This window comes from Harpia harpyja, chromosome 14 (assembly GCF_026419915.1).
Source record: "Harpia harpyja isolate bHarHar1 chromosome 14, bHarHar1 primary haplotype, whole genome shotgun sequence".
NCBI lineage: Eukaryota > Metazoa > Chordata > Aves > Accipitriformes > Accipitridae > Harpia > Harpia harpyja.
In genome coordinates this window covers 13,182,110-13,210,076 of record NC_068953.1, presented here as the reverse complement: position 1 = coordinate 13,210,076, position 27,967 = coordinate 13,182,110, and the positions used below count along the sequence as shown (strand labels likewise).

At 44.9% G+C, this 27,967-nt stretch overlaps 1 protein-coding gene across 1 annotated transcript in view; it reads left to right on the top strand.

Annotated features, from left to right (window-relative positions):
- The window catches only part of DNAH9 (dynein axonemal heavy chain 9), a 210,216-nt gene that overhangs the window by 168,291 nt on the left and 13,958 nt on the right, over window positions 1-27,967 (top strand). Inside the window, exons 63-67 of the mRNA XM_052808369.1 lie at window positions 17,611-17,838; window positions 21,587-21,778; window positions 22,275-22,466; window positions 23,240-23,410; window positions 25,957-26,139. Of these exons, the coding sequence (XP_052664329.1) occupies window positions 17,611-17,838; window positions 21,587-21,778; window positions 22,275-22,466; window positions 23,240-23,410; window positions 25,957-26,139 (966 nt within the window). The remainder of the gene's footprint in view (window positions 1-17,610; window positions 17,839-21,586; window positions 21,779-22,274; window positions 22,467-23,239; window positions 23,411-25,956; window positions 26,140-27,967) is intronic.

Sequence of the window (27,967 nt, the reverse complement as noted above, 5' to 3'; positions counted from 1 at the left end):
GCTGGAGCTTCATGTAAAATGAGAAAGAGGGAGAGCAGTGTGGGGGGTAGATATGTGTCTCCTACATTGACAGACAAGACTCCCCTAGTCAAAACAAAACTCTTCTATGGTCAGCAGACATCCACCTGAAATTAAATCACCCTCTGGACAAACTATTTTTTATAAGGTTGGAGAAACTATTTTCACAAGGCTGAAACTCTGACCTCTCCAACTACTGGTAAAATCAGTATCCAAACTCATCACAGCAGGAGTCAGTGGGTAAGAGTCCCGCAAAGGATTCTCCTGTCATTTCAGTCATAGGTGGATCATAGCAAATATTTGCCACATGGTAGTTTATTTGGCAAGATCTTTCCTGCAAGGCTTTTGATAACAAATACCTTGCAGACGGTTTCAGGAGTGTTGTAGATCAGCTGCACAGGATCTGGAATGACACAGACAACTCAATTTACAAAAGTGTCCTAGGATTTGTGAATCATTGCATTAATAACAAAAGAGAGGACAGAGCAGATCTCAAGAGGCAGTCAGGGTAATTTTACCCAGGTTAATTAAACTCATTTGGAGGCTGTATCCTACCCACTGGACAGTTATAGTCAGGCTTCCCATTTACTTTTGAGCAGACAAAAAGCAACTGTTAGGTTCACTTCTCTATTTTGCTGTCCACTGAACAACTCAGCTCACATGGAGTAGACCTCCTCTTCCATCCACTGAATTTGCTGTCTGATATCAACTCATACACACGTTCTCCAAGACAAACTCTTGATATGATCTCCAAGTTGCTCTTATGCATGTACTTCATTACTGGTCCTTGATTGGAACCAGAAATAATGATAGTCAAGTAGTTTGAGCAATAACAAGTTGAGGAATTAGGTTTGTGGGAACTGCTTGTTAAGGGATATTGAAACAGTTGGGAAGTCCTTATTGGATTACAGAAGCAGGACCACTGTTGTGTTGGGAAGGGCTGCTGTCCTGGGACCAATTCCTTCTTAATTGTATTGACCAGCCAGTGTTGCCTTCTGACATCGTAGGAAGCAAAATTAAAAAAACAACATCCATGTCTCCCCTGGGAACTTGAAAGTTTTTCAACTCACTCTGAAAATGGAGATTTTCACGAATTACTAATCTTATAAGAGAGAACAACAGAAAGCCACCCAATCATTCATTCCCATGGAAAGAAAATCACTCTCACACTGGCAGAGCCTGACCACTGCAGCTGCCTGCCCCTCTCTTATCAGCGTTGTACCTATCTTTTACCTTCAGCTTTGCTGAGATCCTACCCCTTGCCATCACAGTACCCACACCGGTACTATTTGATGACACAGATGATGAGAGAATGAAATACACGGATAAAATTATTCTCTACAAATTCAGGTGATCCAACTGCAAAATAGGAACCTCCTATGGCAAAAGTGCAGTTGTCTGAAGAACTTGTTACTTGAGGGCTGCAGACACAAACCCCAGCGCAAGCCCAGCAGCTGCTCTTTTCTAAATTGTTGGCATTAGAGAACTGAGGCTGATCTTTGAGCTCCACAAAAATCCATTTGATATCAGGTTCAGCCTCTGGGTCTCCTTAGAAACAATTCATAGGTTTGGAGGGTTTTAAACCAGATTTTTCTGGCTGTAATAAGGGCACAGAACATTGGTACACCATCTAACCCTTGGGATTGAGCTTCCAACATCATGTGTCAAATGTAGTTTGAAGTGTTAGTAATGACTGGTGGAAAGGGGTCTGCTGTGGAGGTAGGACAACAATGAAACAACATCTTGAAAGACTGAAGAAAGTTTTACATAGATTTAGATTTTTGTATTATCACAAAATCACAATTTTCTCAAGACCCTTTTTGTTGCCAGGAGTATTTAGACCTGTCTTTTAGGTAAGCCCTTTTTGTAACCATGTTGTTCATGGTCTGTAGGAGAAGATTTAAGGAAAAGGCTGCACAAATGCTTGGTGGTAGCTGTAATGCAGCTTACAGAGCAGGTCAAATCAATGCTTATTCTTTTGGTGACCCTCAGCAGCATGTTTCCTGATAGAACTGATCACAGGGGCTGTGAAGCTGCTACACCATACCTGGTTAACACGTTGATTGATCATTACAAGATAGAAGCAGCAGAAAGAGTGGATATTGAAGCTGCGAGAGCAGTTTTAAAGTCTGTATTCAGGCAGGGTGGCATCAATCATGTCTGTACCAATGGGCTAGGAGGGCTGAGGCATGCCAGGGAACCTGAGGAAGGTGCATGGCTGTGGACTGACCCCACTCCTGAAAGTGTTTAAGTCCCATGAATGGGAGTCAGGTACATGAAACATCTCCAGGAATCACAGCTCCTACATAACCAGTTTCCCTCTTCTGCACCAGTCAGTGTTTCTTGTATTTTGGTGCTTTTTCATTTTTATTTTTTGAATCTTTATTTTTGCCCTCATTAACTTCCACTTCTTAGCAAAAAAGTTTTTTGGGGGAGAAAACAGCAAGATTTTTTTTTTTTTTATGCTGCAAATATCAGTGCAGAGTGTTTGATTATTCCAGAATGTCTTAAAGAAAAGAAACAGGAAACAGAAAAAAAGGAAGTTACAGAAGCCAGCCCTTGGCATGTAGGTTTCAGCTTTGACAAATTGACTTCTTCTGCCCAAGAAAAGATGTGCCAGAAACCTCTTGGCCAGCTTTATTGTGCTCTACATGGGCTATAGCTCTATGCTGGTCCCCAGCAGGCAGTAGCCTGCAAAGGTTTGGTCTCTGGTTAGGTCACACCCAAACGGCTGTTAACAACGGTTCAACTGGTCTTCATTTCCATGAGAAAGAAATTGAGAAAAAGAGAAGAACCAGAAGTTTCTTTTATAGTAGGTTTTTTCAAATACGCAATCCCACTGCTTTGGCACTCTGAAAATCCACAAAAAACATCAGAAAAAATTCAAATGGAAACAAATGCACATATTAGTAGCTCATCCCCCCTCACCTTAATATTTCTTTCAGGTTATAAGAAAAATTTTAATAGTTTTTTGTATTCTCATTGATAAGGTTGGGAGAAATGCAGGTTCTGTCAAGTCACAAGCTGTGGGATACTCTGCAGGTCATTAAATCAGAAAACAAATTTCCTTTTCAAGAGTTTTCAAATGCTGTATATTCCTTTTGCCCCAAGCAAACAAACGTTCTTTTTTTTCAAGATGTGAAATGGAGTTACATTTGAGTATTTGGCTGATGGAAAGTAGCTCATTTCACAAAGGCTTGTGCTATCTCATTTGAAAGGGAATAAACAGCTCTGGCAGGGAATGAAAAGCACTTCCCATAGGTTCACACAAGCACTTTTCTGAGAGGCAGGTGGGAAGAGCACGGCATTGGCATTCTTACAAGGAGTGTCTCTAGCAGTTTAAGTGCAGAAACCTGGAGGTCCTAGGCGTTGCACAAAAGGCACATTCAAGCAGGAGGAGATTTGGCAGTTGGGCTGAACATTTATTTAAAGTCTGTTCTCTCTCTTGGGTTTCTCAGAAAGATGGGAGGGGTGCCCAGCAGCTGCAGCAGTGTGACACCCTGACAGAAGCATGATCTGTGCAGATCCCAACTAAATCATACTGTCGTGTGATGCCAGCATCTCAGCGCTGCAGCAGTGCCTCTTGGGGCTCTCCAGGGTGAATGGCCATCACCTCTTGGGCCTTCTGTTGGTTCCTCTGTGTTGCCCACCTCCCCAGCTGTCTCTGTGGGGCTGGATTGATGGAGAAGTTGTCCAAACTAGGACGTTATTCTAGGACAGGATGGTGGGGGAACACAGGGCTGTAGGATCTTGGTGTTGCACACACGCAAAGTTTCACGCAGACACAGGCACCACCTTCCTCTCCATAGCCTTCCATTCATTTGAAAGAGTAGTGTTCAATTTTAAAGTGGAGATAGAGCTAGCTACCAGTTTGTTACTTGTGGCAAGTTCTGTAGCCTGGAAGGTAGGAAGCAGCTAGGTACCACAGCTAGGAGATGGTCTGAGAGTGCAGCAGGGCTCTGCCCTCTGCAGCTGACATTGGACGGAAGCTTCCTGTGATGAAGATCTTTCCACCTTGTGTAAAAATCCCCACATATAGTTGAATAATCTCTCATCTCTCGTTGTGCAGCTGTGTTGGAAGATGAATCCCAGCAGGCGCAGCAGACAGGGCTGTGCCCTTCCAGTCACAGCATCTTCCCAAGTTGCTCATTGTGATTCCCTGGTCCCTTCCTGGAATATTTTGGCTGTGAAAGTCTCAGTGCTGGCTCTCTTCCAAGGTTGAAAGACGTGCTGTCCTTGAGGGCTGGCTGTTTGAAACTCCCACACAAGCAAACTTTTCTTGAAAACAACATTTATTAAAAATAGGAGGAAAATCAGATCAAAGAGCATGATGTGCTCAACTCAGAGGGCCAGATAATCTGTATCCTAGAATATTAAAACTCTGGCAGAAGAAACTGCAAGTCCATTGCAAGTCTTTGTAATGAATCTGTCAAATCAGAGGGTGCCATCTGACTAGCAATTAACAGATTCTTTAGCATCTGTATTTAAAACAGTGGGAAATTATTGGAGCAAATGAATTAGTCTAAACTCAACAGTATGCGAAGTTTCAGAACAGACTTTGAAGGACGAACTAAGTAAACAATTGTAGGTAAACGTATCAAATGTAATAAGAATTTGCTAAAGATGGATGAGGTCTGTTTGATACTTTGCACTGTGAAGGTAACCGAAGTTTTAGAGGAAATACAGCAGCTCTAATTGATGTGGACTGTAGTAGAGCTGCAGAGACAGTGCCACACAGGAATGTGCTAGGGAAGCTGCCGAAGTTGAATGTTGCTAGCAGAACTCCTGAGGAACAGTCATGGGGCCAGTCTTACTTTAGGCATGACCTTGTCTTAAAAAAATGAGTATGTGTTAATGGCTTTGCACTGACACATTATTAAGAGAGGTGTCGTTGATAGAGAAGAAGATCGAAATGTGATACAGGAGCACTGGAGCAGCCTGTAGGTCTGGAGTTGTCGTAATGGGATGAAATTTAATAGAACAGTGCAAGGTCATGTACTCAGGACTAATAACAAAGAGAAAAAGCTGCTTCAGGTAGGAGACATTCTTGCAATGAAAACAGCAGGTATGAACTGGAAGTGGAACATTCTTTGGCTGGCTGAGCAGTGAAGGTCCACCACAGCCTCCCCAGAGTTGTGGTGGCAAAGCCCTAAATGTTTTTAAGAGGGTGTTTAATAAATTTATGGGTGGGTCTTGGCATGGCTGTTATGTCTTATTTCCTGTCTTTCCTGCTGTCCTGATTTTGTAGGCACTTCACATTGTAGTATCTGCTGCTTAACTGAATGAAAATAGGTAATAGCAATATGGGAATTTGTGGGAGATCATACAAACATTAGGCAAGGTGAGAACAGAATAAACCCGATTTATATGATGTACCTGTTGAAATCTGGTTTCCTGTGAATAGCTGTGGGCACTGAAAGAATGATTAATCTCACCTCCAGTCCTAGGTAGCAAGGGTCTCTGCTGAAGGATATTCTGTTCTTCTCTCTGGGCACACTATAGGAAGCAGAGATAACCAACTGAGTCTATAATGTTTTGATAGATGAAGCTTGGGGGTATCCATGTGGAGAGCCAGTCTTCGCACACATTCCTGTTTGCCTCGGTAGGGGTCACATCCAACTGCACCAAGGGCAGCTTCAGCATCTCACACACGGCATGGGGAACAAACAGGAGGAATTACAGATCCGTGTGCAGTCATAGGACTACAGTCTCATCGGGATCCCAGAGATGTGCTGGGATAGCTCATGTGACTGAGTGCTGCCATGCATGTAGAGCAGCAGGAATGGGAACGGGTGAGGAGCCAGCTGAGAGCTTATGGGTCAGGATCAGTTGGCGGATCAATCTGGCTGAGGTTGTGGTGGGTTTCTGCTACAGACCACCTGATCAGGAAGAAGAAGTAGATGAGGCTGCATTCAGACAACTGGAGTGTCCTGGAAGCCTCACTTTCACAGGCCATGTTCCTCATGGTGGGATTTCAACCACCCTATCTGCTGGTGGGCTAACACAGCAGGGCACAGGCAATCCAGAAGGTTTCTGGAGGGCATTGATGACAAAGTCCTGGCACAGGTGATTGAGGAACTGATGAGGGGAGGTTCTCTGCTGGACCTGTTGCACACAAACAAGGAAAACTGGTCGATGATGTGTAGGTCAGGAGCAGCCTTGGCTACAGTGGCCATGAGATGATGGAGTTTAGGATCCTGAGAGAAGGGAACAAAGCAAAAAGGAAGGTCACAAGCCTGGATTTCAGGAGAGCAGACTCTGGCCATTTCAGGGATCTGCTTGGAAGAATCCTGTGGGCTATGGTCCTGGAAATAAGAGGGGTCCAGGAGAGCTCACTGATATTCAGGAATCACCTCCTCTAAGCTCAATAATGGTTTATCATCAGCATGAAGTCCAGCTGGAGGCCATTTACTAGTGGTATACCCCAGGGGTTGGTACTGGGTCTTATACTGTTAAACACCTTCGTTAATGACCTAGATGATGGGACAGAGTGCACCCTCAGCAAGTTTGCAGATAATGTAAAAGTGTTGAGAAGTGATTGATAGACTAGATGGGTGTCCTGCCATTCAGAGGGATGTGGACAGGCTGGAGAATTGGTCTGGCAGGAACTTCACGATATCCGATAAAAAAAAAAGTCGAGTCCTGCACCTGTAGAGGAATAACCCCATGCACCAGTATGCTCTGGGGACCAACTGCCTGGAAAGCAGCTTTGCAGGAAAAGGATTTGGGAGTCCTGGTGCACAACAAGCTGAACATGAGGCAGCAGTGTGCCCTTGCAGCATAAACTGTGTCTGCTTCTTTTCCCTCTCTGGGCCTACTTGAAAGCTTTTTGCTAAGACAGTGACCATCACAATCACCAAATTATGTGTATCAGCCTAATAGCAAAGAAACAGTGAAATTTGTTTACATATTTACAGAGGTATGTCTGAATGAACTGATGCAGGGAAAAGTTCAGACATTAGATATTTCAAATTTAATTGTAGTCTTCATCCATTAGCCAAAATGTCACTTCCATCTCTTTGCGATCAAGTTAATTTAATTCATGAGCATCTTTCCATTTTCATAGGTTGTTGCTTCACTGAGTCAGGTTCATGTACTAAATTGAATAACAGTGAGCTAGAGCAAAACTGTATGTGATTCAGACACTGGCAGAGCCCTTCTTATTGCATCGTAAATACAATGGAGCCTTTTTCTGTGCACTTCACAACTAGTCCTAGCTACAAGCAAGAGAGATATATTGTCCTGTATGAGATATATTGTCCATTCAAGGCACATATACGCATTTGGCACTGAGCCTCTGCTCCAGTAAAGAGACTAATTTTTCCTTCCAGCCACAGTATCTTTTCCTTCCTAGATGTATACAAAAGGAGAAATACCCACTCTACCTCCAGTTCTCCTTCATGATTTTTGGACAAATACTCAGATGGAGAAAGGTATTGGATTTCAGACAGCTGTTTTCCTTCCCATTTCATGTCACAACAGCCATTCCCAAGTTTTTCCAATTGCAAATCCACTTACAGACCAGCAAGTAATCCAAATATTGATCTGAGATGGAATTAAGTTTCTGTTGGGCTTTCAATACCTTTGTAACTACTGCAGTCCCAGTTTTGTTGTACAGCTGCTCTGGAAACCTCTGTCTCAGGACATATTTTGGGTTAAAACACAAATGTAATGGAGTTCTCTTGAAAATAAAGTTTATTTTCCTCCATTTCTTGAGATTAATCAAGCAATTGTCCTTTGCTGTGCATTTCACCTGCTCATCACTACCTACCTTTGCATCTTATGAAGTGAAATTTGATAAGTTCCAACATTGTCTTTAAAATTTTGGGGAGGTCAGGTCAGTCCAGATTTTCTGTAGTTCATGCTCGTTTGCTCTCCGGCCTGGTAAATCCCAGCAGTTTCCCATACCACTAATGGCTGCTTTTGGGCTGAGGTCCAGATCTCAACTCTGGACTGTGGGGTTCAAGCAAAGGATGAAACACTGGATTGGTTGGAGAAGAGATGAAGACAAACTCAGATGCCTTCCTAAGCCTTAAATTGTGTCATATTCTGTATAAATACAGTGGATCCATGTGATGCCTGTTTTTCTGTTGTCGTATTTGATCAAAAGAAAAAAGAGGCCAGAGAGAGACCCAAACTAGCAGTTGCCATTGCAGAAATGGTTTCAATGCATCTCTTCAGAAGAGGCAATATCCTGCCGTCGTCTCTCCCTTGATTGCCCTCTCCTGTCTGACCATGGACTGCTGAGTCCACTGACCTTCTGTTTCTCCTGGGTACTACCAGCCTCTCATTAGACCCTCATCATGCTCTATTCACTCATTCAGTCCCCATTTACTCTTCTTGTATTTTTCTTTGTACCTGAATTTTTCCTTCCTCTCTGCCATCATCCTGAGGCAATGTCTGTACTTGTCAGTTAAACAGTACCAGGAGACATTTGTGGGACTGGACCTCAGCTGTCTGTCCTGTCTCCTCGTCAGCATAGATTCTGCTTCTGGTGTTGGATGAAGAGGTCTGGCTCTCCCCTTGGCAGTTCAGGAGTGAGGATAGGCCAAAGATCATTCACAATAGACATCTCATATATCACCCATCATATTTTTGAGCATAAACCAGGTCAATAGTGTAGAAAGGGGCAATTGTGAACAAATTAGCCCAGGAATAGTCTTAGGCACGTTTCCTTTACTATCATCAACATTAAAGCATGTCTGTGCTAAAAGAACATGCAAAACATATTGTACTAATTTGAAAAATTGTCTTAAAAACAGATGTTTGCTGATTTCCTGGAAGTGCTGTGAAGATTTCAGACCAGCCCTCTTTTGTCTTTTGTTTTCTGTTCCCTTTCTGCACTTGCATCTGCCTTCCATGTACCTTGACCAGTGAAAGGGTCATAGAACAGCCTATTTTTGCTCAGCTTCTAGTGGAAGAGGGCTAGGTTCTCATTTGGAGGAGGGACTGCAGCAGATGTGGGTATATACAAATCCTGAGAGCAGTAAAGTTGCTACAGCACAGCTTTAGTATGGGGCCAGTGGTGGCCCTGCCAAGAACCTGGGTGCTAATAGAGGTGTAAAGCCCCCTCTGATGCTTGTACTGACTTGACTCAGCATTGCCAGTATCTATATAGCTAGACCAGTGCTGCTTCTATGTCTATACTGGTGAAATCACATTGCAAATTGTGGAGACACATCCACAGAGGATAGGAATAGATGCACAGTTTTTAGTGCAGCAAAAGGCAGAGTGGTGCCACCATGTTCTTAATTGCTTAGTGGCTAAGGTGGGAGCAGAGAAGTGACGCTGTTTGTAGATGACAGAGCTACTTAGTATAACCGAGCCCAAGTAAGATGATGGGGAACCTCATAGGGCCCAGCAATACAAGAGGAACAGGCAGCGTGTTCAGAGGTGAGTCTGAAGGTTAACAAATCAATTGCACTCTTGCTCTTATGTGCTCTAATCCTCCCCCCTGATTGTGTGTGGAGAGGCTCAATGGGGGTTAAGGATTTCAGGGAGGGCTCAGTTAGTGCTGGCTGCAAGGATCAAACGTGTTCTTCCCTATCAAGTGTGACCATGGTGTAAGGTCTGAAAAAGCCTCAGGGTGATACTGCTGAAGTCCAGGCACTTCACAGAGGTGAGAATGTGGTGCAGCCCTCACTGCCTGCCAAGTGGGGCACCTTTGGTAAGTTGGCTGCCGTAATTTCTCAGCTAGGGGAAGGCACATGCCAGAGACAGGGTAAAACTTGTCCAGTGCTTCCAGAGCTCTGATTCTGCCTCTCTCCACATAAAGCAACAGCAAGCTAGAAATTGCTAGAAATATTGCTCAGAAATAGCTTGGTCTCATAGACGTATGAGCAGGTGTTAGTGGTAGGGTCTGTGCTTATTCATTTTGGTCTCTGAGTCCTGTAACAGTATTCTCGTGATCATAGGCCTGCCTGTGGAAGGATGGAGCCATTCCTGAGCATGTGTGGCATCGTCTCATGTGATGAAGCCTCACACTACCATTGACAGTAAGCATGGCCAAGGGAAGAGACTCTCTGCAGTACCTCCTCCCTGTCCTTTTTTTTATACCCCAATATGATGCAGTGAGTATTAAAGAGTTGGGTTATCTCTGGACTGTAAAGCCTAGCTTTCAGATTTACTGTAAAAGCAGTGACTATTTTCTGAGAGCATCTTGCAAGAGAATAAGACTTTGTAAAAACAACTAATTCTCATTGCTCCAGGAGGTGATTTGTGATACAGTGTGAAGGAGAAAGCCACTTTCAGAAATGTGAAGGGTCTCCAGTTGCTATCACCAAAGGGAATGCATTGTGGAGTGTGTGCTGGTTTATATATACATGGTGCTATTTCTGATGGTTACCATAGCAACACTTGCGTCCTGTGATATATGTTCTGCCTTGTTAAGTACAAACACACAGAGGTGCTGGGAAGCGACTTCCCAAAGAAAAGCCTCTGGTCTCCCACGTTCCTGCACATGCACCCTAGCCCAACTCTTGCCGCACACCCTCATCCTCTGGTACCTGCTCTCAGTCATGCATACTCCATAACGCAAAGTGGGAAAACAGCAAAGGGCAAGGTTCTGTGGTAATAGTCAGTGTGCATGGGAGGATGTTTCAGATTTCTTTTTTGCCTTCATTTCAGCAGTTTGCTTTTTAGCAGGAATTGTCCCCCACCCTCCATTCATAAAGCAAGGTAATGAATTTGAGACTATTGTCTATTTCTGTCTGCAGCACAGGCCTAGACATGAGCTGTGAAAAACCAGAGATGCTAGGGAGTTGTCTTTTACCCTTGCACAATAGCTCTTTCACAGACTTCAAAATCTGGCTAAGAAAAAATGTAATAAAATGATGAATTACCTTGCTCTGTCCTAGGTAAATGTGTCTTCAGGGGGGTCTTATGGAATGAGGAGCATGTAAAACTGGTGCAGTGTAAACTGTACAGTGTGGTTTAGGGAGATAGTATTGGGAGTGCCTGAAGCCCTGAGCCAAAGGAAGGTGGACAGACTGGACTATCCCCTCTTTTTCCTGAATAAGATCTAGAAGTAGCCCATGAAATTGGTGGAAGGCAGGTTTCAAAATAAGCAAGAGGAGGTGGTTCTTTGATCAACATGTAGCTCAGCAGTGATTGGTGTTAATACAGCGTTGTCTGTGTTATGTCGTTATTGATAATTGACATATCATTCAATTATTATGACCGCATAAGTTGTCATTAGTCATGTTCTGTCAAGTTGTGTTATCTGACTGCTCAGAATTAATTTGCAAAGTTTCCTTCAAACCTGCAAATCCCCTCCATAGCATCTCTGTCTGTTTTTTGCAGACATACTCATTTGATCAAGTTATGAATTATTAGTACCAACCCATGTTTTGCTGCATATATTCCTCTTTTCTATCCCTTCTATCACAAAAAGATAGTATATAAATGCACTCAATTATCATTAGATTAGAAATACTCCCTAAGTTGGCTGTTAGAAAGCAGTGATACTGACAAATAATGATCATTGGTGTCGTGTTGACACAAACAAAGCAATTATTTTTCAGCCATCTAACACCATAAAAGCAGATGTAGGAAGAAACTACCAATAAAGGTGAAAATGCTTAAGGTCAGGTGTGTAGTCTATTGTTAAACAGATACTTAATGCAGTTCTTCTTTTGCTATTTTGTTGACCTCTTTCTCTATATTACTAAATCTCTGTGGCTGTTTGAAACACTTTAGTTACAGGTTTCAGTCCACTCCTACTTTATTATTGGACTTGTGTTTTTAAAGTGAGTTGGTTGCCTGGACCCTGGGGATTACCTCATCTCTTGAAATCCTAAATGCATCAGGCAAGCACTGGTGCATCAGCAGTCAGATATAATTGCATTTTGTCTACTGCTTTTCACATGGTCATTGTTTATGACAAAACAACACTTCCCCAGAACATGATTCCTTTGTTCAGGCATCTCCTCCTTGTCTCCCCCCACCCCCCAAACTCCATTTCATCCATGTAACATGAGCACAGCCCTAAATCCTTTCAGGGAAGGAGACTGAATTTATGCAGTTCTAAATAAAAATGTTGTTCCCAGCCATGTGAATCAGATTTGGGGCAACAGGAGTGGAGGGTGCAAGATGTCCATGGCTTCCCCAAACAGTAATTCTGTTGACTCATGTTTCTGAAGCAGCTGCCATCTCAGAGATGGAGGCTTGACCTCTGGCAGGAGTTGTCTAGCAATTTATTTGACTTAGGGCATCAAGACAGCCCCATAAAATCTTGCAGAGAAGAGGGCAATACTGAAGTTAGCAAGCAGCAGAGAATGTGGTATTTACATCTAAAACACAGAGGTCTTGGGCAAGGAGACAGAAGCACAGGAGCTTTTCCTAGTTCTTGGTACACTTTGTACCCAACCCTACAGAGGGTAAGAAAATGGAAATAGCTAAGTGCATATTTTTAAAAGATGTTACAGTCTTGAAAATGCAGTTGCACACTTGCTGGGTTATTTTCTGATACTCCTGAAGCCAGTGAGACTAAGGTATCTCCCATATTACTAGAAGGCTTCTGAAAGCACCACTCATCCCTTTTAACTTCAGGTGCCTGTGATAGAAACAGCTCCACCCGACCCAGTCACCACAGCGCCCTTTTCCAGGCCAGGGGGAGAGCTGGGCACTCTCACCAGAGTGATCCATCATCAGATGTACTGCACTCATCTGTTTTAGGATAAGATAACCTACCTGCCCCATGACTCTCCGGTGGGATGACTAGTTCAGCCGCAGACATCTCTGCTCAGACATACCCATATCCAGTACCCTTGAAAACTGGTACAGATCCACAGGCATAAAGCCATTGTGAAGGGAACTTGTACTGAAATTGTGCTTGTGCAACCAAGAACAGACTAGAGCTCTTGCTTTGTGACACTTGAGAGGGGAGTTACTCTCTTCGCTGGGTAAAAAACTGGCTGGATGGATGAGCCCAGAGGGTTGTGGTGAATGGAGTTAAATCCAGTTGGCAGCGGGTCACAAGTGGTGTTCCCCAGGGCTCAGTATTGAGGCCAGTTCTGTTTAATATCTTTATCAGTGATCTGGATGAGGGGATTGAGTGCACCCTCAGTAAGTTTGCGGATGACACCAAGTTGGGAGGGAGGGTTGATCTGCCTGAGGGTAGGAAGGCTCTACAGAGGGATCTGGACCAGCTGGATCGATGGGCTGAGGCCAATTGTATGAGGTTCAACAAGGCCAAGTGCCAGGTCCTGCACTTCAGTCACAACAACCCCATGCAGCGCTACAGGTTTGGGGAATAGTGGCTGGAAAGCTGCCCGGCAGAGAAAGACCTGGGGGTGCTGGTTGACAGCCGGCGGAATATGAGCCAGCAGTGTGCCCAGGTGGCCAAGAAGGCCAACGGCATCCTGGCCTGTATCAGAAATAGTGTGGCCAGCAGGAGCAGGGAGGTGATCGTCCCCCTGTACTGGGCACTGGTGAGGCCGCACCTCAAGTACTGTGTTCAGTTTTGGGCCCCTCACTACAGGAAAGACATGGAGGTGTTGGAGCGTGTCCAGAGAAGGGAACCAAGTTGGTGAGGGGCCTGGAGCACAAGTCTTATGAGGAGCGGCTGAGGGATCTGGGGCTGTTTAGTCTGGAGAAGAGGAGGCTGAGGGGAGACCTTATCGCTCTCTACAACTACCTGAAGGGGGGTTGTAGTGAGGTGGGTGCTGGTCTCTTCTGTCAGGTGGCTGGAGATAGGACGAGAGGAAATGGCCTCAAGTTGTGGCAGGGGAGGTTTAGATTGGATATTAGGAAAAATTTCTTCACTGAAAGGGTTGTCAGGCATTGGAACAGGCTGCCCAGGGAAGTGGTGGAGTCACCATCCCTGGAGATATTCAAAAACCACATAGACAAGGCACTTCAGGACATGGTTTAGTGGGCATGGTTGAAAGTTGGACTTGATGATCTTGAAGGTCTTTTCCAACTTAAATGATTCTATGACTCCATGATTCTATGAAGGAGGTAAGTGTGCCTGCTAGCCCAGCTGCTTGTAGAGACTGGGTGGCATTGCTTGCAGAGCCAAGACTCAGATCTACATACATTGCCATCTCTATTAGGAATCTGGAAGTCAGCATTCACCATGATAACTACATATATAAATAGGGGGAAAAAAGTATAGTGAAGATACCAAATGTAAGCATACCAATCCTTAGCAGGATTCCTCTACAAAAGTGAGAGGTGACACTGATTTTTGCACCCAGGACTTGGCAAGGACATGGCAGTGTGCAAGGACAGTCACTGATGTGCAAAGGGGGCTGTTTCTGGATGTGACTGAGCTGTTAGTCTCTTCTCTCCTGAGGCACCCCAGCTCTTCTGGAGAGATGCATTACCATCTGGTCCTTCGTGATTCTTGGTCTGAGTGCTGACCCATCCCCCCAGCATTTGCAAGTACTGCAAATAATCTGTGACAGCAGCCACCACTCTGTCCCAACCTGGCTAAAGGACTTCATCTTTTCCTTTTCCACAACTGTTCATCCTCTTCTCCAGTCCTGGCTGGGATATCTCCATAAGTAGCTCACGAGAGGCACCTGAAACCTCCAACAGAAAAGCCAGAAGAGAGTTTCTGTGTTCTCATGAGGCAGCTGCCTTGATGTTCCTATGTGGCAACAGTCTATAAAAGCACCATACTGGGGCAGACCAAAGTGTTGCCAGCCCAGCTCCCTGCCTGTGAGAAGGCACATTCAGAATCTGAGGGAAAGGGTGTATAAACATTGCCAGTGTGCAGTGATGTTTCCATGGATCTAAGCTCAGCTTCATTCTGCAATTCTCTCAACTTCCACAGAAACCTGAGACAATAAATTCACAGTTTAGTTATGTGTTGTATGAAAACGTACTTCCACTTACTCTTTTTAAACTTGCAGTCTGCTCCATTCATCCCTCCATTCTTGTTCTTCACTCACCCCCTCCACCCTGATCTCCTCTCTCCCCAAACTGGCGAGTCCATATCAGTTTAGTGTCTCCTTGTGTGGAAGCTATATCCTTTTGGGGATAGAGAAGTGAGAACTGGGTATTGTTTTCAAGATGAAGGCCCACCATTGGTTTACAGAGTGGCATAATAATGTTCACAGTTTTATTCTCTGTTCTTTTGCTGACATTTGATTGCTTTCACATTATTAAGCATTGAACTGTTATTTGCAGGAAATAACTGTAAGGACTCTGGGATCTCTTCCCTGAGTGGTAATGGCTAATTCTGAACCCATTATTGTTTATATCTATAGCTAGGGTTGTTTTTCTGTGTGCATTACTTTGCATCTATCAACACTGAATTTCTTCTGCCATATCATTGCCAGTCACTTAGAATGATGGCACGCTTTTGCAGTTCTTTACCACCAGGTTTTATTTTCAGTACTTGAAATTACTTTGTCTTATGACTAATTTTGTCAGCTCACTAATCATTTGCTCTTTCAGGTAGTTTTTTAATATGGTGAGCAGCTCAAACTCCATCGGTAGATTCCCACCCCCTGTTTCCTGTGTCTTAACTGGTTGGTAGCCTACGATACTTCCTCTTACCTGCAATAATACTGGTAACTGAAAGATAAATATCTGATACTGATGAAAATCCAAGCATGGAGATATACTGGCCCGTGAAGGCAACTCCACTATCCAGGGCAATGCCTGAAGCCGGTGTGGTGAGCTGCCTGCTGGAGCTCACCTTTCTAGCAACTGCAAAAGGAGTTTATGGTGACAAGCTCAGATTTGGATATCCCCCTATTAGCTATCTAAAACAGGTTGGAAATTTTAGATTCCTGGTTTTCTCTGACTCATACTGTTTGTGCGTTAATTCATGGTTTATTAGAGCACCTGCCAGTTTGCCTAGTGCATACCGAGGAGCAATGCAGCGCTTCCATATCTGAGTTTCTTTAGGGTGGATACCATCTGGTCCTAGTAAACTGTTATTATTAGTTTATCAGTTTTTCAGAAAAACTCATCTGCTGCTTCACTTTAAGAGTCTTTCCAATGATTAAGGGATTGGAGCATCTGTCATATGAGGAGAGGCTGAGAGACCTGGGATTGTTTAACCTCAAAAAGCAATGGCTTAGAGGGATGTTTAAATACCTCACGGTAGGTGGAGTACAGAGGATGGAGCCAGGCTCTTCATAGCGGTGCCCAATGAAAGAGCAAGAGGCAATGGGCACAAATTCAAATACAGATTTCCCTTAAACATTATTATTTTATTTTATTTTAATTTTATTTCTTACTGTGAGGATGGTTGAACACTGGCACAAGTTACCCAGACAGGTTATGGAGGCTTCAGCCTTGGAGATAGCCAAAAACCCAACTGAATGCAGTTAGCAACCTGCTCTAGGTGACCCTGCTTTGAGCAGGAGGATTGGATGGATGATCTCCAGAGGTGTCTTCAGCCTCAGCATTTGAGTGATACCACCATGTAACACAGGCTGTAACAGTGAGACCCTCCCCAAGCTCTGCAGTGAATATTCCTGCAAATACGAGCTGTTTTGCGGTGGCCTTGCTTTTCTTGGGCACTCCCTGTACACCTTGATCATGTTTTAGTTTTATAGGCTCTCTGGTAGGTTTCTGGTTTCTGGAAAAGGCTTTAGTGTTAGTTTTTATGGTTTTCAGAATATTGCTTCTTAAAACATTTTTTGGCCTTACCATGACTGGATTTTGTGCTGTTTTCTGTTTTTCTCTTTTGGACACAATTTCCACTTCCTGAAAAATGTCATTTTACTCCTAATAGTCTTCATTACTCTGCTATTTAACCATGAGAGCTCCCTTCTGGTCCTTTTTATAGGCAATAGATATTTATTCTAAGCCTCTAATATGGTTCCTTTATGTAATTTCCTTGCCACCTCCAAGCAGTTTATCTTTTTGGTGGCTGTTTTTAATTTAAGTTTAGTGAGTTCCTTGTCCTGTCTTTGGATAGGATAAATCATGTTCCAGAGTGCCTGTTAACACAGTCAACTTGGATTACACGCCTAACTTTAAAATGAGGGTAGTTTTAGCCTATGAATCCGTGCTGTGTGTGACCTGCCCCATTCGGAATATTAGAAAAAAGCTGTTTTCTTGCCTGGAAACTGCAACACTGTATAGGACTCTAGCTGCAAAACTGAGGCTTCTCTTCATCCATTTCACCATGTCCGCATAATACTGCTTAATTTTCTGAGAGATATGTCTAATTAGTTGCATGAATAAATAAATATTTTATGTTAAATGTCTTTGTAAAACCACCTGCTTGACTTTTTTTCCCAGTAGCTGATATTGAGGGTCCTCACTGTTATTCTGTTAAAAATGAACATTTTCATTTGAGCTTGGTAGATCTGGGGAAATAACTCTACTTTATCAGCCACGTATTACTGTAACAAGAAGGAGAGTATCATCACCGAGAACCCAAACAACCCAATAGCAGCTTGCTTCATTGCTGGTGATTTATATTGATTATTTTGAATTTAAAAGTGTACTTGATGTAACTGAGTATTTGGGGCTGTGAATTGCACACAGGCACTGCTGGGACAAGTACCAAATTCTAGAGCCTTGGCAGGTGCCATTCATTGCTGTGATGGACTTGGTGCCTGCTCAGCGTGGGTATAAATGGCAAGGGGACTGACAAAGTCTTGTCCCCTTTGTCCCTGACAGAACATCCACCTGGTGGCCAAGTGGCTGAGTTCTCTGGAGAAGAAGCTGGAGCAGCACAGTGAGGGCAGCCACCAGGATTTCCGTGTCTTCATTAGTGCGGAGCCGGCACCCTCCCCTGACAGCCACATCATTCCCCAGGGCATCCTGGAGAACTCCATCAAAATCACTAACGAGGCCCCGACCGGGATGCATGCAAACCTGCACAAAGCCCTCGATAACTTCAACCAGGTAGGACTGCAGCGGGGCCATCAGGTCAGCTTGGAGCTGCTGGAGCCCCATGTAGAGTGTGATGTGTGTGGGCATTGCCGCTCCCAGGCAGGAGATGTGCGAGTCCCTTTGCATCATGTAGTCCCTGGATCCAACAACCCCCTCCTCTCTTCTCCACGAGCTGGGCACAGATCTTTTTCCAAGCACTGATTTTCCCAAGAGAGGACTCAGGTAATCCTGAGAGGCCTCTTTCTTGCAGAAGGTCACAGGATACCAGACTTCTGCCCAGTTTAATAATATTCTCACCAATGCATGATCCTTAGAAAGGCTATTTTGTTACAGGATCAAACTTCTGAATGCAGCATTTGGGAGACTTTTGTCATGTTTCAACTTGATTTCTGTGTCTGTGTAACTCCTTTTTGGGCTGGCAAGTGACATTTTACATCTAACACCCAAAGACATGGAGAGGCAAGCAGGTTAAACCTTGCTTTTCTGCCCTTCTGTTTGATCAGTTAGAGGTTCAGAACTGCTGATACGGTCACATCCCACTTCACTCTTCAGAGCAGCGTAGGGGGACTTGGTGTTGTGGGCCCAAAGGCCATTCAGCTCAAAACCTTGCTGACATCAGAAGTGTTGCAAATTAGAGCTGAAATCTCCCTGCAGGGAGGACTTGCTTTGCCAGACAAGAGTGAAAAGTAGGCCATCTTGAGAATTGCTGGCCCACAAGAAGAATAGCCAATGGCAGGTTGCTTGTCGCTTTTATTGCATGGTGACCACGTACACACACTCCTGTTACAGCAGGCACCATCCCCACTCTTTGTTGCTGGAACTGGAGCCGAGTCTCTTGTGCAGGGGACACAAAAGTGAAGTGTGTGGAAATGATGGGAAATATCCTTTTCTTGATGCTGCAGACGGTGTCGTAATGCAGTGATTACACGAGCCTGCTTTGTGGCCTCACTTGGCAGCTCTGGGCACCGCAGGGCAGGAGGTTGCCAAGAGCATCGGGGCATGGATCAAGTGCCAGCGGCTCCCCAGGGAACAGCCTGTGTGTTGAGGCATGCTGGAGCCTGGCGTGTCTCACTGCTGGAGGCAGCCATGCTTCTGCTGACCCCGTTTTCCGCATGACACAAAAGGCTAAGGGCTAACCGCTCGCATTTATGATGATACCTTTCCTAGAGACACAGACCATTGCATTCTGCTGCCCTGAACACTCATTACCTTCATTCACACATTGCCATTATCTTGGCACGCTGAGCTCTCACAGCAAGACCCTGGCTGTTAAACCTAGAGCAACGAGCAGGGCCTGAAGGTACTTTCACCCCTCAGACTGCCTTTTTGGATCACTAGTGCTGAAGTTACTACAGCCTCTCCATTCTGCTGATGACTGTGCCAGGAACACATAGGGCAAACATTGCAGGACTGCTTTCTTATCTCTCCATACAGCCTCATGTCATTTGGGACTAGGCAAGAGCAACCCCAGCCTGTTGTGGACCCCAGGCACTGGTCCACGGGGCAGAGAAATGGGGGCAGTTCACAACTGTTTTTGCACTTAGATGTTGGTATGGAGGGAGTCTCAAGTGCAGGAGCTAACATTGCTGAGCAGGTGAGGCGGAAAAGCACCATGCAAGGATTAATGCGAGTAGTCAGGGAAGATTATTCCATTTTTATCTACTGTCATTCATCATCTTGAACTCCATGAAACGTCCTGGAGAGCAAGGGAGGGGAGAACCCTCACCCCAAGTAACATTTTCATTCTGCCTTTGTTCATTTCAATCAGATAGTAATTAGCATTTTCTAAATTGCTGGAGTATTATAAACCATCTCTTATCAGAAATCCTGGAGCGAGTGGGTGGGGCCCCTTTACACCTCATTTCCCTGCTTTATACAGAATGGGTGTTCAAATTTAGCTTTCAGCTGAAAGCTACAAAGAAGGCCCATTATTCTGTGTGGGGAATATTGTTCTTTGTAGCTGAAGAAAAATGCACAACTAAATACAGAGGCCGAATGAGACTGAGCTGGATTCTTACTCAGTGTTCATTCAGGCAAGCTCCCCTTGAAGTCCAGGGACGTTTTCTAAAATGAGAAAGGTGTTCAGCACATATTTGAACCAGTTCTTCATCAGGTTGCTGATAATGAAGGGAGCTTACAGTGCTGTCTAATCAAGGGGAAAACAGGGTTTGGGATGTTCTTGATCATCTTAGGCAGTTAGTCAACATCTTGCACACTTTAGAGTAATGGATTTCTCCTTTTCAGCACAGACCCTGAGCTCTGTTATGCTCCCCAGCTGATTAGAGGTATAACACTGTATTTTTTTAAGATAAAGATAATGAAGGGAAGTCACTTTGTAGTCTTTGTCACATAGCAGAGTGGACTTAAAGGGGCTGTCCCTGGGGAGGGAAGATGGAGGAGCTGGTGTAGCTACTCCCTCCTTACTCAGCTGCTTGCTCAGCTGTGCAAGTCAGAGCCACTGTACCCTGGATATGCTATTCCCAGGGATGGTTTGCAGGGACGTGGGTGAAGGTTCAGGCAAGCCCTTCCCAACATGTTCATCTCCCAGGTCTGGGCAGATCTGTACTGTTGGCTGTGGGAGATCCCATCAGGTTCCTACCATGGGGCAGGGGATCTGCTGCCCAGCCACGCTGCTCTTGCCAACGCAGAGCGAGGGCCAGAGCTGTGCAAGCCTCCACCTGGCTTCAGCCACAGAAAGGGGGTTCAGTTTCCCCCGTGAGAGCTGAGCTTCAGCCTCATGCCATGAACACAGCTCCAGCCCTTCATCCCTTCTGCTGTTCTGCTCTCCCGTAACATTGATGTTCATGCTGCTGGGAACAGGCATGGCTGCCCAGGCTTCCCCTTGGTGCCCGCCTGCTGAGACACCACTCCCAGCACCGTTAAGAGTTCTTTAGATACCGGTTCCCTTTGTTCATTCTTACTGACTGACTCAGGCTCCCACCCCTCCACCTCCGATATCACGATTCTGCCTATTTGTTTGTAGATTTTCAAACTTTAAGCATCACCTGGAAGTTGGGAAAGGAAGCACCCATTGCTGTGCTGACTTTAAAGGGCTGCATTAGATTTTTTTTGCAAGTGTTTGATCTCCCCTGCTTGGGTTTTTAGCAGTTTCTTGCATCGCTGCTTTGGAGTGCTGAGCAAGATTGTGCAGTGTGCAAGTACGCTGCTGTAGCACATGGCTGGGCTGGCTTTGTGCAGAGGCTCACAGCAGCGGGAGCACAGCCTTTCTGGGATAACTCCCTGCCACTTCAGCCCTGCAGCTCAAAGAAATGCTGCCCCAAGGAAACCTTTGGTACTGAAGGGGCAGGATGGACTTTAGTTCTTCCAGGCACAGTCCTCCTCAGCAGGAGCCTTGCTTAGGGACACGGTCCCACTCCCACTGCTGGCACACTTGCCCTGTGTGGTGCCTCTCTCCATCTGTGTGGTGTGGGATGTGGGGCACATGCAGGTGATGGGGCATTGGGTGAGTGCACATGTCTTTCCCTTCTTGGCTGTCAGTATGTGTTCCTGTGCAAAGCCACCTTGAGTTGGAAAAGAAAATATTAATTCGGAAAATACGCATCAGAATTTGCCAGTAAATTTGCAATGCAAAGCCACTAATTTAGAAAATTAGCGAATGTGTATATTATGCAGAAATTAACTGATTGGGCAAATCAATTCACCCCTGTCCAAAGTCCAGTGTATTTGTGAGGCCCTGAGAGTCGCTGAGACTGAGGGCAATGTGGACTTACACAGCCCTGCCTCTCTGCCTGTATTGCAGGATACCCTGGAGATGTGCACCCGGGAGAATGAGTTCAAGAGCATCCTCTTTGCCCTCTGCTATTTCCATGCCGTGGTGGCAGAAAGGCGCAAGTTTGGCCCCCAAGGCTGGAACCGTTCTTACCCCTTTAACACTGGAGACCTCACTATCTCTGTGAACGTGCTGTATAATTACCTGGATGCCAGTTCAAAGGTATGTGAATCAAAGGTGGGCTGTTTGTTGGCTTTTAACCACCAGTGATGGACTGGCTTGTGCTGAAACTCCTGGGAAGTCTCCTTAAATGCCATTTCCTTGGTAACTTTGTGTTTATAACTTCACAGTTCTGTATACCTTTGTGGTCAGGTGGGAAGCTTCAGTGCCACTCACATCTGTAGCAGCTTACAAATCATAGCAAATAGTGCCTATGGTCTTTATTCATTGAAAATACGTAGTGGTCTTTGGTTTAATGGAGCTTAGAATAAATTTGCCTTTCAGTGGGCAACTGCACGAAATCTATGCTGTGATCCAGTTTTCCTTGGACAGGATTTAACTACTACCTAATGTTTGTTTACTCAGAAAACTGAAATAGTGAAGTGGAAGCACTCACTGTGCAGATCAGTGCTTAGTACTGTAGCCTGCAGCTCAACGACATGGCTGGTGGAGCTCTGGCTGTCTGAACTCCTTCATGCCCTCCTGGTTCATTCTTCAGGTCCCATATGATGATTTACGCTACCTCTTTGGTGAGATTATGTACGGAGGTCACATTACAGATGACTGGGACAGGCGGCTTTGCAAAACCTATTTGGAAGAATTTATTAAGCCAGAAATGCTGGAAGGAGAACTCCTCCTTGCTCCAGGATTCCCCCTACCAGGGAATATGGACTATAATGGCTATCATCAGGTAAGCTCTTTGTTTTCTGGCATTATTTATACACATAAATGTAATGTCTTCCAAAACTGCCTTATAATCTGTCTTAGGAGGCAGTGAATAGGATTGCGGTGTTTCAACACACCTCCTATTATTTCCCATTATGTTCTGTTTCTGTAGATGTTTCAGCATTCCCTTGGATGAACCAAGTCTAATGGTAATTTGCTACTTCATCACGGGCTCATTCTGTTCATGCATGAATAGAACAACTGTATTGGTTCTTGAGACTTGAGCGGGGCTCCTGGAAAATTACATCCACATACTGTTTGCTAAAATGGCCCCTTCAAGCTCCGTTTATCATCAGTTTCAATGAGAAACACTGAAGGGTCTTGTTGATCTACTTACTGATCTCATCTGTTCTTTGTACACAAATGCGGTAGCAGAGATAGGCATATTAGGCTGTTTTTGTTCATAAAACTTAACTACTGGAAGCTAAATTCCCACAAGAGATTTCAGGATATTGATGCTGAAATGCACAGTGGATAATTGCTAGAGAAGGTCCAGGCCTGAGATATGTAGCGAAGCCAAACTTTAGCAATTACTAAATTTTCACAGCAGGAGTAGAAGCAGTTCTGTAAACAATTGTACACTCCTTTCTCCCGTCAGTTTGCTGGTGTTTCAGCCACAAGCAGAGTTATATCAGCCTGGGCTTACTTACTTGGATGGGTGATAATTCCAGCACCATGAACTCTGCAGGCAAAGTGCCCTGGAGACTCTCTAACCTGAACCTGAATTTCTCTGTACAGTACATAGATGATGCCTTGCCTCCAGAGTCTCCTTATCTGTATGGCCTCCATCCCAATGCTGAGATTGGCTTCCTTACCCAGACCTCAGAGAAGCTCTTTCGCATCGTGTTGGAGTTGCAGCCCTGGGACACCAGCGTGGGCGAAGGAGGAGTGGTGACCAGGGAAGAAACGGTGAGAGTGGTAGAGGAAAAAGCTGCTGAATTTTGATACCTGTCTCATTCATAAGTAGTCCTGTCTACCTCAGGTTTGTCTTACAACTGCTTATTATAATGTGTTCTGCCTTTGCTGGATACAAACCGAGTGTCTAAAACTGCTAGCCTCATATTATGCAGAACATCACCATGGTGGGATGTAATTGGAGTATTGTCAGTAATAGGACAGCGGCTTTTAATTACCCCCTGAACTGCAGTGCCTTCATTATCATCCTGTGAAGACGTTGCAAATAAACTTTCTGTGGCCTCCACTGTCTCTGAGCCACCGGTCCCTGTGCACCATCCTGTGACTGGCATATGAATGGGCTCCCTGAATGCACCTTCTGCCAGGTACAATGTGCCACCCAGAGCTCATCCCACCTCTTACTGCTCTCATCAGGTCCCACCCTGCTCCAGAGCTCTCAGGGGCCTTGTAATTCCTTGTAATTCAGTTCCACCTGAACTCCTTTGCTATGCCTATGTACCGGGCTGATCTCAGCCCTTCCTCTTGAAACTCACAGCTCATTAAAATCTGGCCCAAGCATTCCTAACAGGATCTGAAACCAGCCAACACTTGCTCAGTTTTTTATTTCTGCAGTCTTAAGGTCCCAGCTCTGTGTTTCAAGCTTTGCAAATTAATGAATGGCTAATAGAAAGCTTATATGAAGTCTGTGGTTTCACACATGCTTCCTTTGGCTTGGTGTGGAGCTGGGGAACTTACTACCTGCACCTAAGGAGCTCTTAGAAGTGCTCAGCATGTTCAATTTTCAGTTCATACTGGAATTTGAGGTGAGGAGAGGAATCCAGAGGTAGCAAAGCCAAAGGAGATGCTCAAAGATAGCAAATGTGACTACTTCTTCTCCCCTCCCAGTCCTTTTGCTATTGAAATACAATTAAACTCCTTGGCCAGAGAAGCAAAAGTATCAGTGAGTGGTCCAGCAGTGGTATCACAGGGCATGGCTACGCTGCAAACTCCTGGTGACAGTCAAGAAAACTGTCACAGGAACACAGAAATCCTCATGGCTTTTGTGATCTCTCTGAGAAGAAAAGCTGCCTGAAAGCAACCTGAGTGTGGCCCCACTGCACCATGTTGTGCTGAGGGGGATGCTTTCACAGCTGATTTCTTCTGGAGGTGATCTCTCTCATTATCTGAGCTATAACTGGCACTGGCTGTATCCCTTTCACTTGGTCCTTGAATAAGAGTGAGTTAAGAGTTGCCTCTTAGCTCCTCCATTTGAGGATTTCCAGCCCCTGGTTTGGCTGAGGCGGTTTTAGGGAGCTTGCAGGGAAACTGCGAGCCCATCATTTTCCTGAGGCTCTGACAACTCCAGTTACTCCCACAGGTTTCTGAGGCCACATTACAGAAAACGAGCTGTAATTGTTGTGAAAAAATCACAGCCAAAGGGATTTGCAGGGGAATTTCAGATTAGAGGATATTTCTATACTGCACCTGAGGTGCAGCTGAAGAGCTTTTCCAGCCGAGCTTTAGCTTTAGCCACCTAGCTGGCTGCAATAACAGCCTACACATCATCACCTCTTCGTAAAGTCTGGTGTGAGTGTGAAGGGTTTGGAGGAGCAGCAATGAGAGGAAATTGGAGCACAGAGTCCAAAATATGAACATCGGTGGGCATGGCAATAAAATTACCCTGGGCTGCCTTTGCCACTGGCTGGCAGCTGTCACTGGCACCCACACGCCAGGTTTTGCACATCAGATCATGGAATTGTAACTGTGCGTTACGGATTCCTGAAAAATCCCCAAGAAGCAGAAGTCTTGCTCAGATTCTAGAACAGAAGAAAAGCACTATGTGAGAGACTTCCATACCAAGCTGCCTAACGGTCCACATAAACCTGAGAGATACAGCTGATCCCATGAAGATTAGGGGCTTCATGCCTCACTGTCAACCAGACAGGTTTTTGTTGGTTTTATTTATTTTTTAGATACTAGACATCCTGTTGCACTGGAGTTTTCCCTGTTTAGTATTTAGAGATACAAAGCACTGTTTCCAAATCAAGCTGTGATGGTGACCAGAAAATAATTTTGTTTCATTGTGCTTTTCTTCCATGGCTCTATTAGTTCAGAATGCTAAATTCAACTTGAAATTAAATTTTGTATAATCACCTCTCTCTATCAATACACCACAGAACCCACTTCATAAGCTCAGTTGTCCTGAGGCTCAGCTGAGGCTATAGCCCCACCCATCTTCCTGCACTGAATCTGACCTTAGGAGAAGTAAGAATACAGGCTTGAGACCCAAGAAGAAAGGAGACTGCTACATGTCATAGTGACATTTTTAAACCATCATTTTGAAAGCTTCTCATCTGACATTAACTTTTGTAAGCATTTGAATTTTAATAGGATGGGACAAGCTCTTTGAAAGGTGCCATGCCCAGTGCAGCTGACACTGATTGTTTCAGAGACACTAAGTGGCAGATGGAGTTTTCATACTGCATTCAGGCAGCTGTCAGCTGAGGAAGCTCAGTGGGTCATTCACTAACATCCCTCTCTCTTTTCCCTTCGGCACACAGGTGAAAGCTCTTCTGGAAGAGATGTTAGAGAAATTGATGGATGAGTTTAACATTGCAGAACTGATGGCAAAGGTGGAGGAGAGGACGCCGTACGTTGTTGTCGCCTTCCAGGAATGTGAGCGCATGAACACCCTCACCAATGAAATAAAGCGCTCTCTCAAGGAACTGGATCTGGGGCTGAAGGTAGGAGCTCTGGGTGCTGGCGAGCACAGCGTGGTAGAATCTTGATGAATAGAAAAGGTGTTCAGGGAATAAAAGGGGTCACACTCTGTATTCAGCACTGCCGTCTGCAAAACCAACTGGACTCCGTGGGAAAGCGTTCACAGATGGATTTCAGATGGCAGTTGTCTGCAGGCCATGAGTGCAGGCACTGGGAGAGGTTAAAGATACACATAGCAATGACTGCTTTTTGGGAACAGAGGCCAGGCACTTCTGTCCACTCGATATTGTAGCACAGCAGCAATAGGTCACTCAGAAATTGAGATGTGGCCTATTTAAAGGTAAGCCAAAAAATCACACCTTTTCACAAAATGCCCAGGTACTGGGGGGAACTTGTAACAAAGTGTCATTAAAGGCACAAGCTGAGCTGAAATCAAAGGAAGGATTGGTCATGTGTAAGGACACAAAATGTTCAGGGCTGTAAGAGAAAAAGCCTAAAAACTCAAGAGTTTTGAAAGTGATAGAATTCCCCTTGCTGGGTATGAGTCATTTGCTAATGGAAGAGGATCAGGAGCAGACCTTTCCTATGGAGATACTGTCCATGATTGCTCCACCCACAGTTGCTTCTCCACACTGGTAAGAAACTAGACTCTGCTCCAGGAAGGTGATGTCTGTGTCTTTCTGGGTGGTGGCTTTGGCCCTTGCTTATGGAAAACAGTGAGGAGCTCTGAGGCTCGCAGGACACACCAGGTAGGATGCAAATTTCTGGGTTCAGCAGGATGTGCAAGAGGGCTGTGCTCTGAGGCTGCATCCACTGGTAGGGGCAGTCATCTGCTGAATCCCCTGCCAGGCAGTTGGTGGGACAAAATATAAAAGCCTACTGACTGCCCATTAGGGGATAAACCAGCATAGATCAGACTGCAAGTGAGTGAGGACCTGCCTAGCCAGCCCTGGTGCCCTGTAGCAACACTTCTCCTTCACCATGTCATCCCAAAAGACTCTTGACCACAGCCAAGTGCTGTACACCCATTGGAAAGGCCAAAGTGTAGCAGAGGAATGCTGCCTGGAGCTTGCAGCGCAAAGCTGGTGCCTTCAACACTAGCGCGATGCCTTCCCTGCATCATGGACACAAAGTTGCTCCCTGGATGATTTCGTGGTGTGAGGCAGCAATTAAGGGCATCAGTTGCTGGTCGTTCCATATTCCATCATTTCCTGAATGGCAGGTTGTCATCCCATTTTGCCAAACGCTCAGCTCACAGAAATACTTTACATAGCATGGGAACTATCACACTTGAAGGAACTGCAGCTACTTTATATGACCCCATTATTAGAAAGAGCTGACAGGTGAGCAAGGAGGACCTATCTTGAGATTGAATGACAATCCCAACCCTCTTCTGAGGGCAGCTTTGAAGAGCAATCTTCAAAGGACATATCTGCAGCATGCATGCAGAGGTGCTAGGGTTGGCTCTGGGATTTTAGGTAGCTGCAGCTCTGCAGGGATAGGACTAGGCTGCTTTTAAATCCCAGCTGCGTTGTGCTGTAGACTGTGAACCCAGCAGCTTGGGTCCATGCTAGCTCAGACATTTCTGCATTGCATTCACTGCTGATGCTATTGTCTTGATTAAAGAGAGAGACATATCATATACACTTCGTGGTGGTCCAGTACGTACAATCAATTTTAAAAGAGGCTGATATTTATGTAGTCAATTATTATAAACAGATTTCCTTTATTTTCTAGCATAAGGCAGTAGAATTGAAAATTCTGTTTCCTGAGACAGGTAAACAGAAGTGATTTAATGTTTCAATGCTGGAGCACGAAACAAGATATAATTGTAACTGGGACAATGTGTAG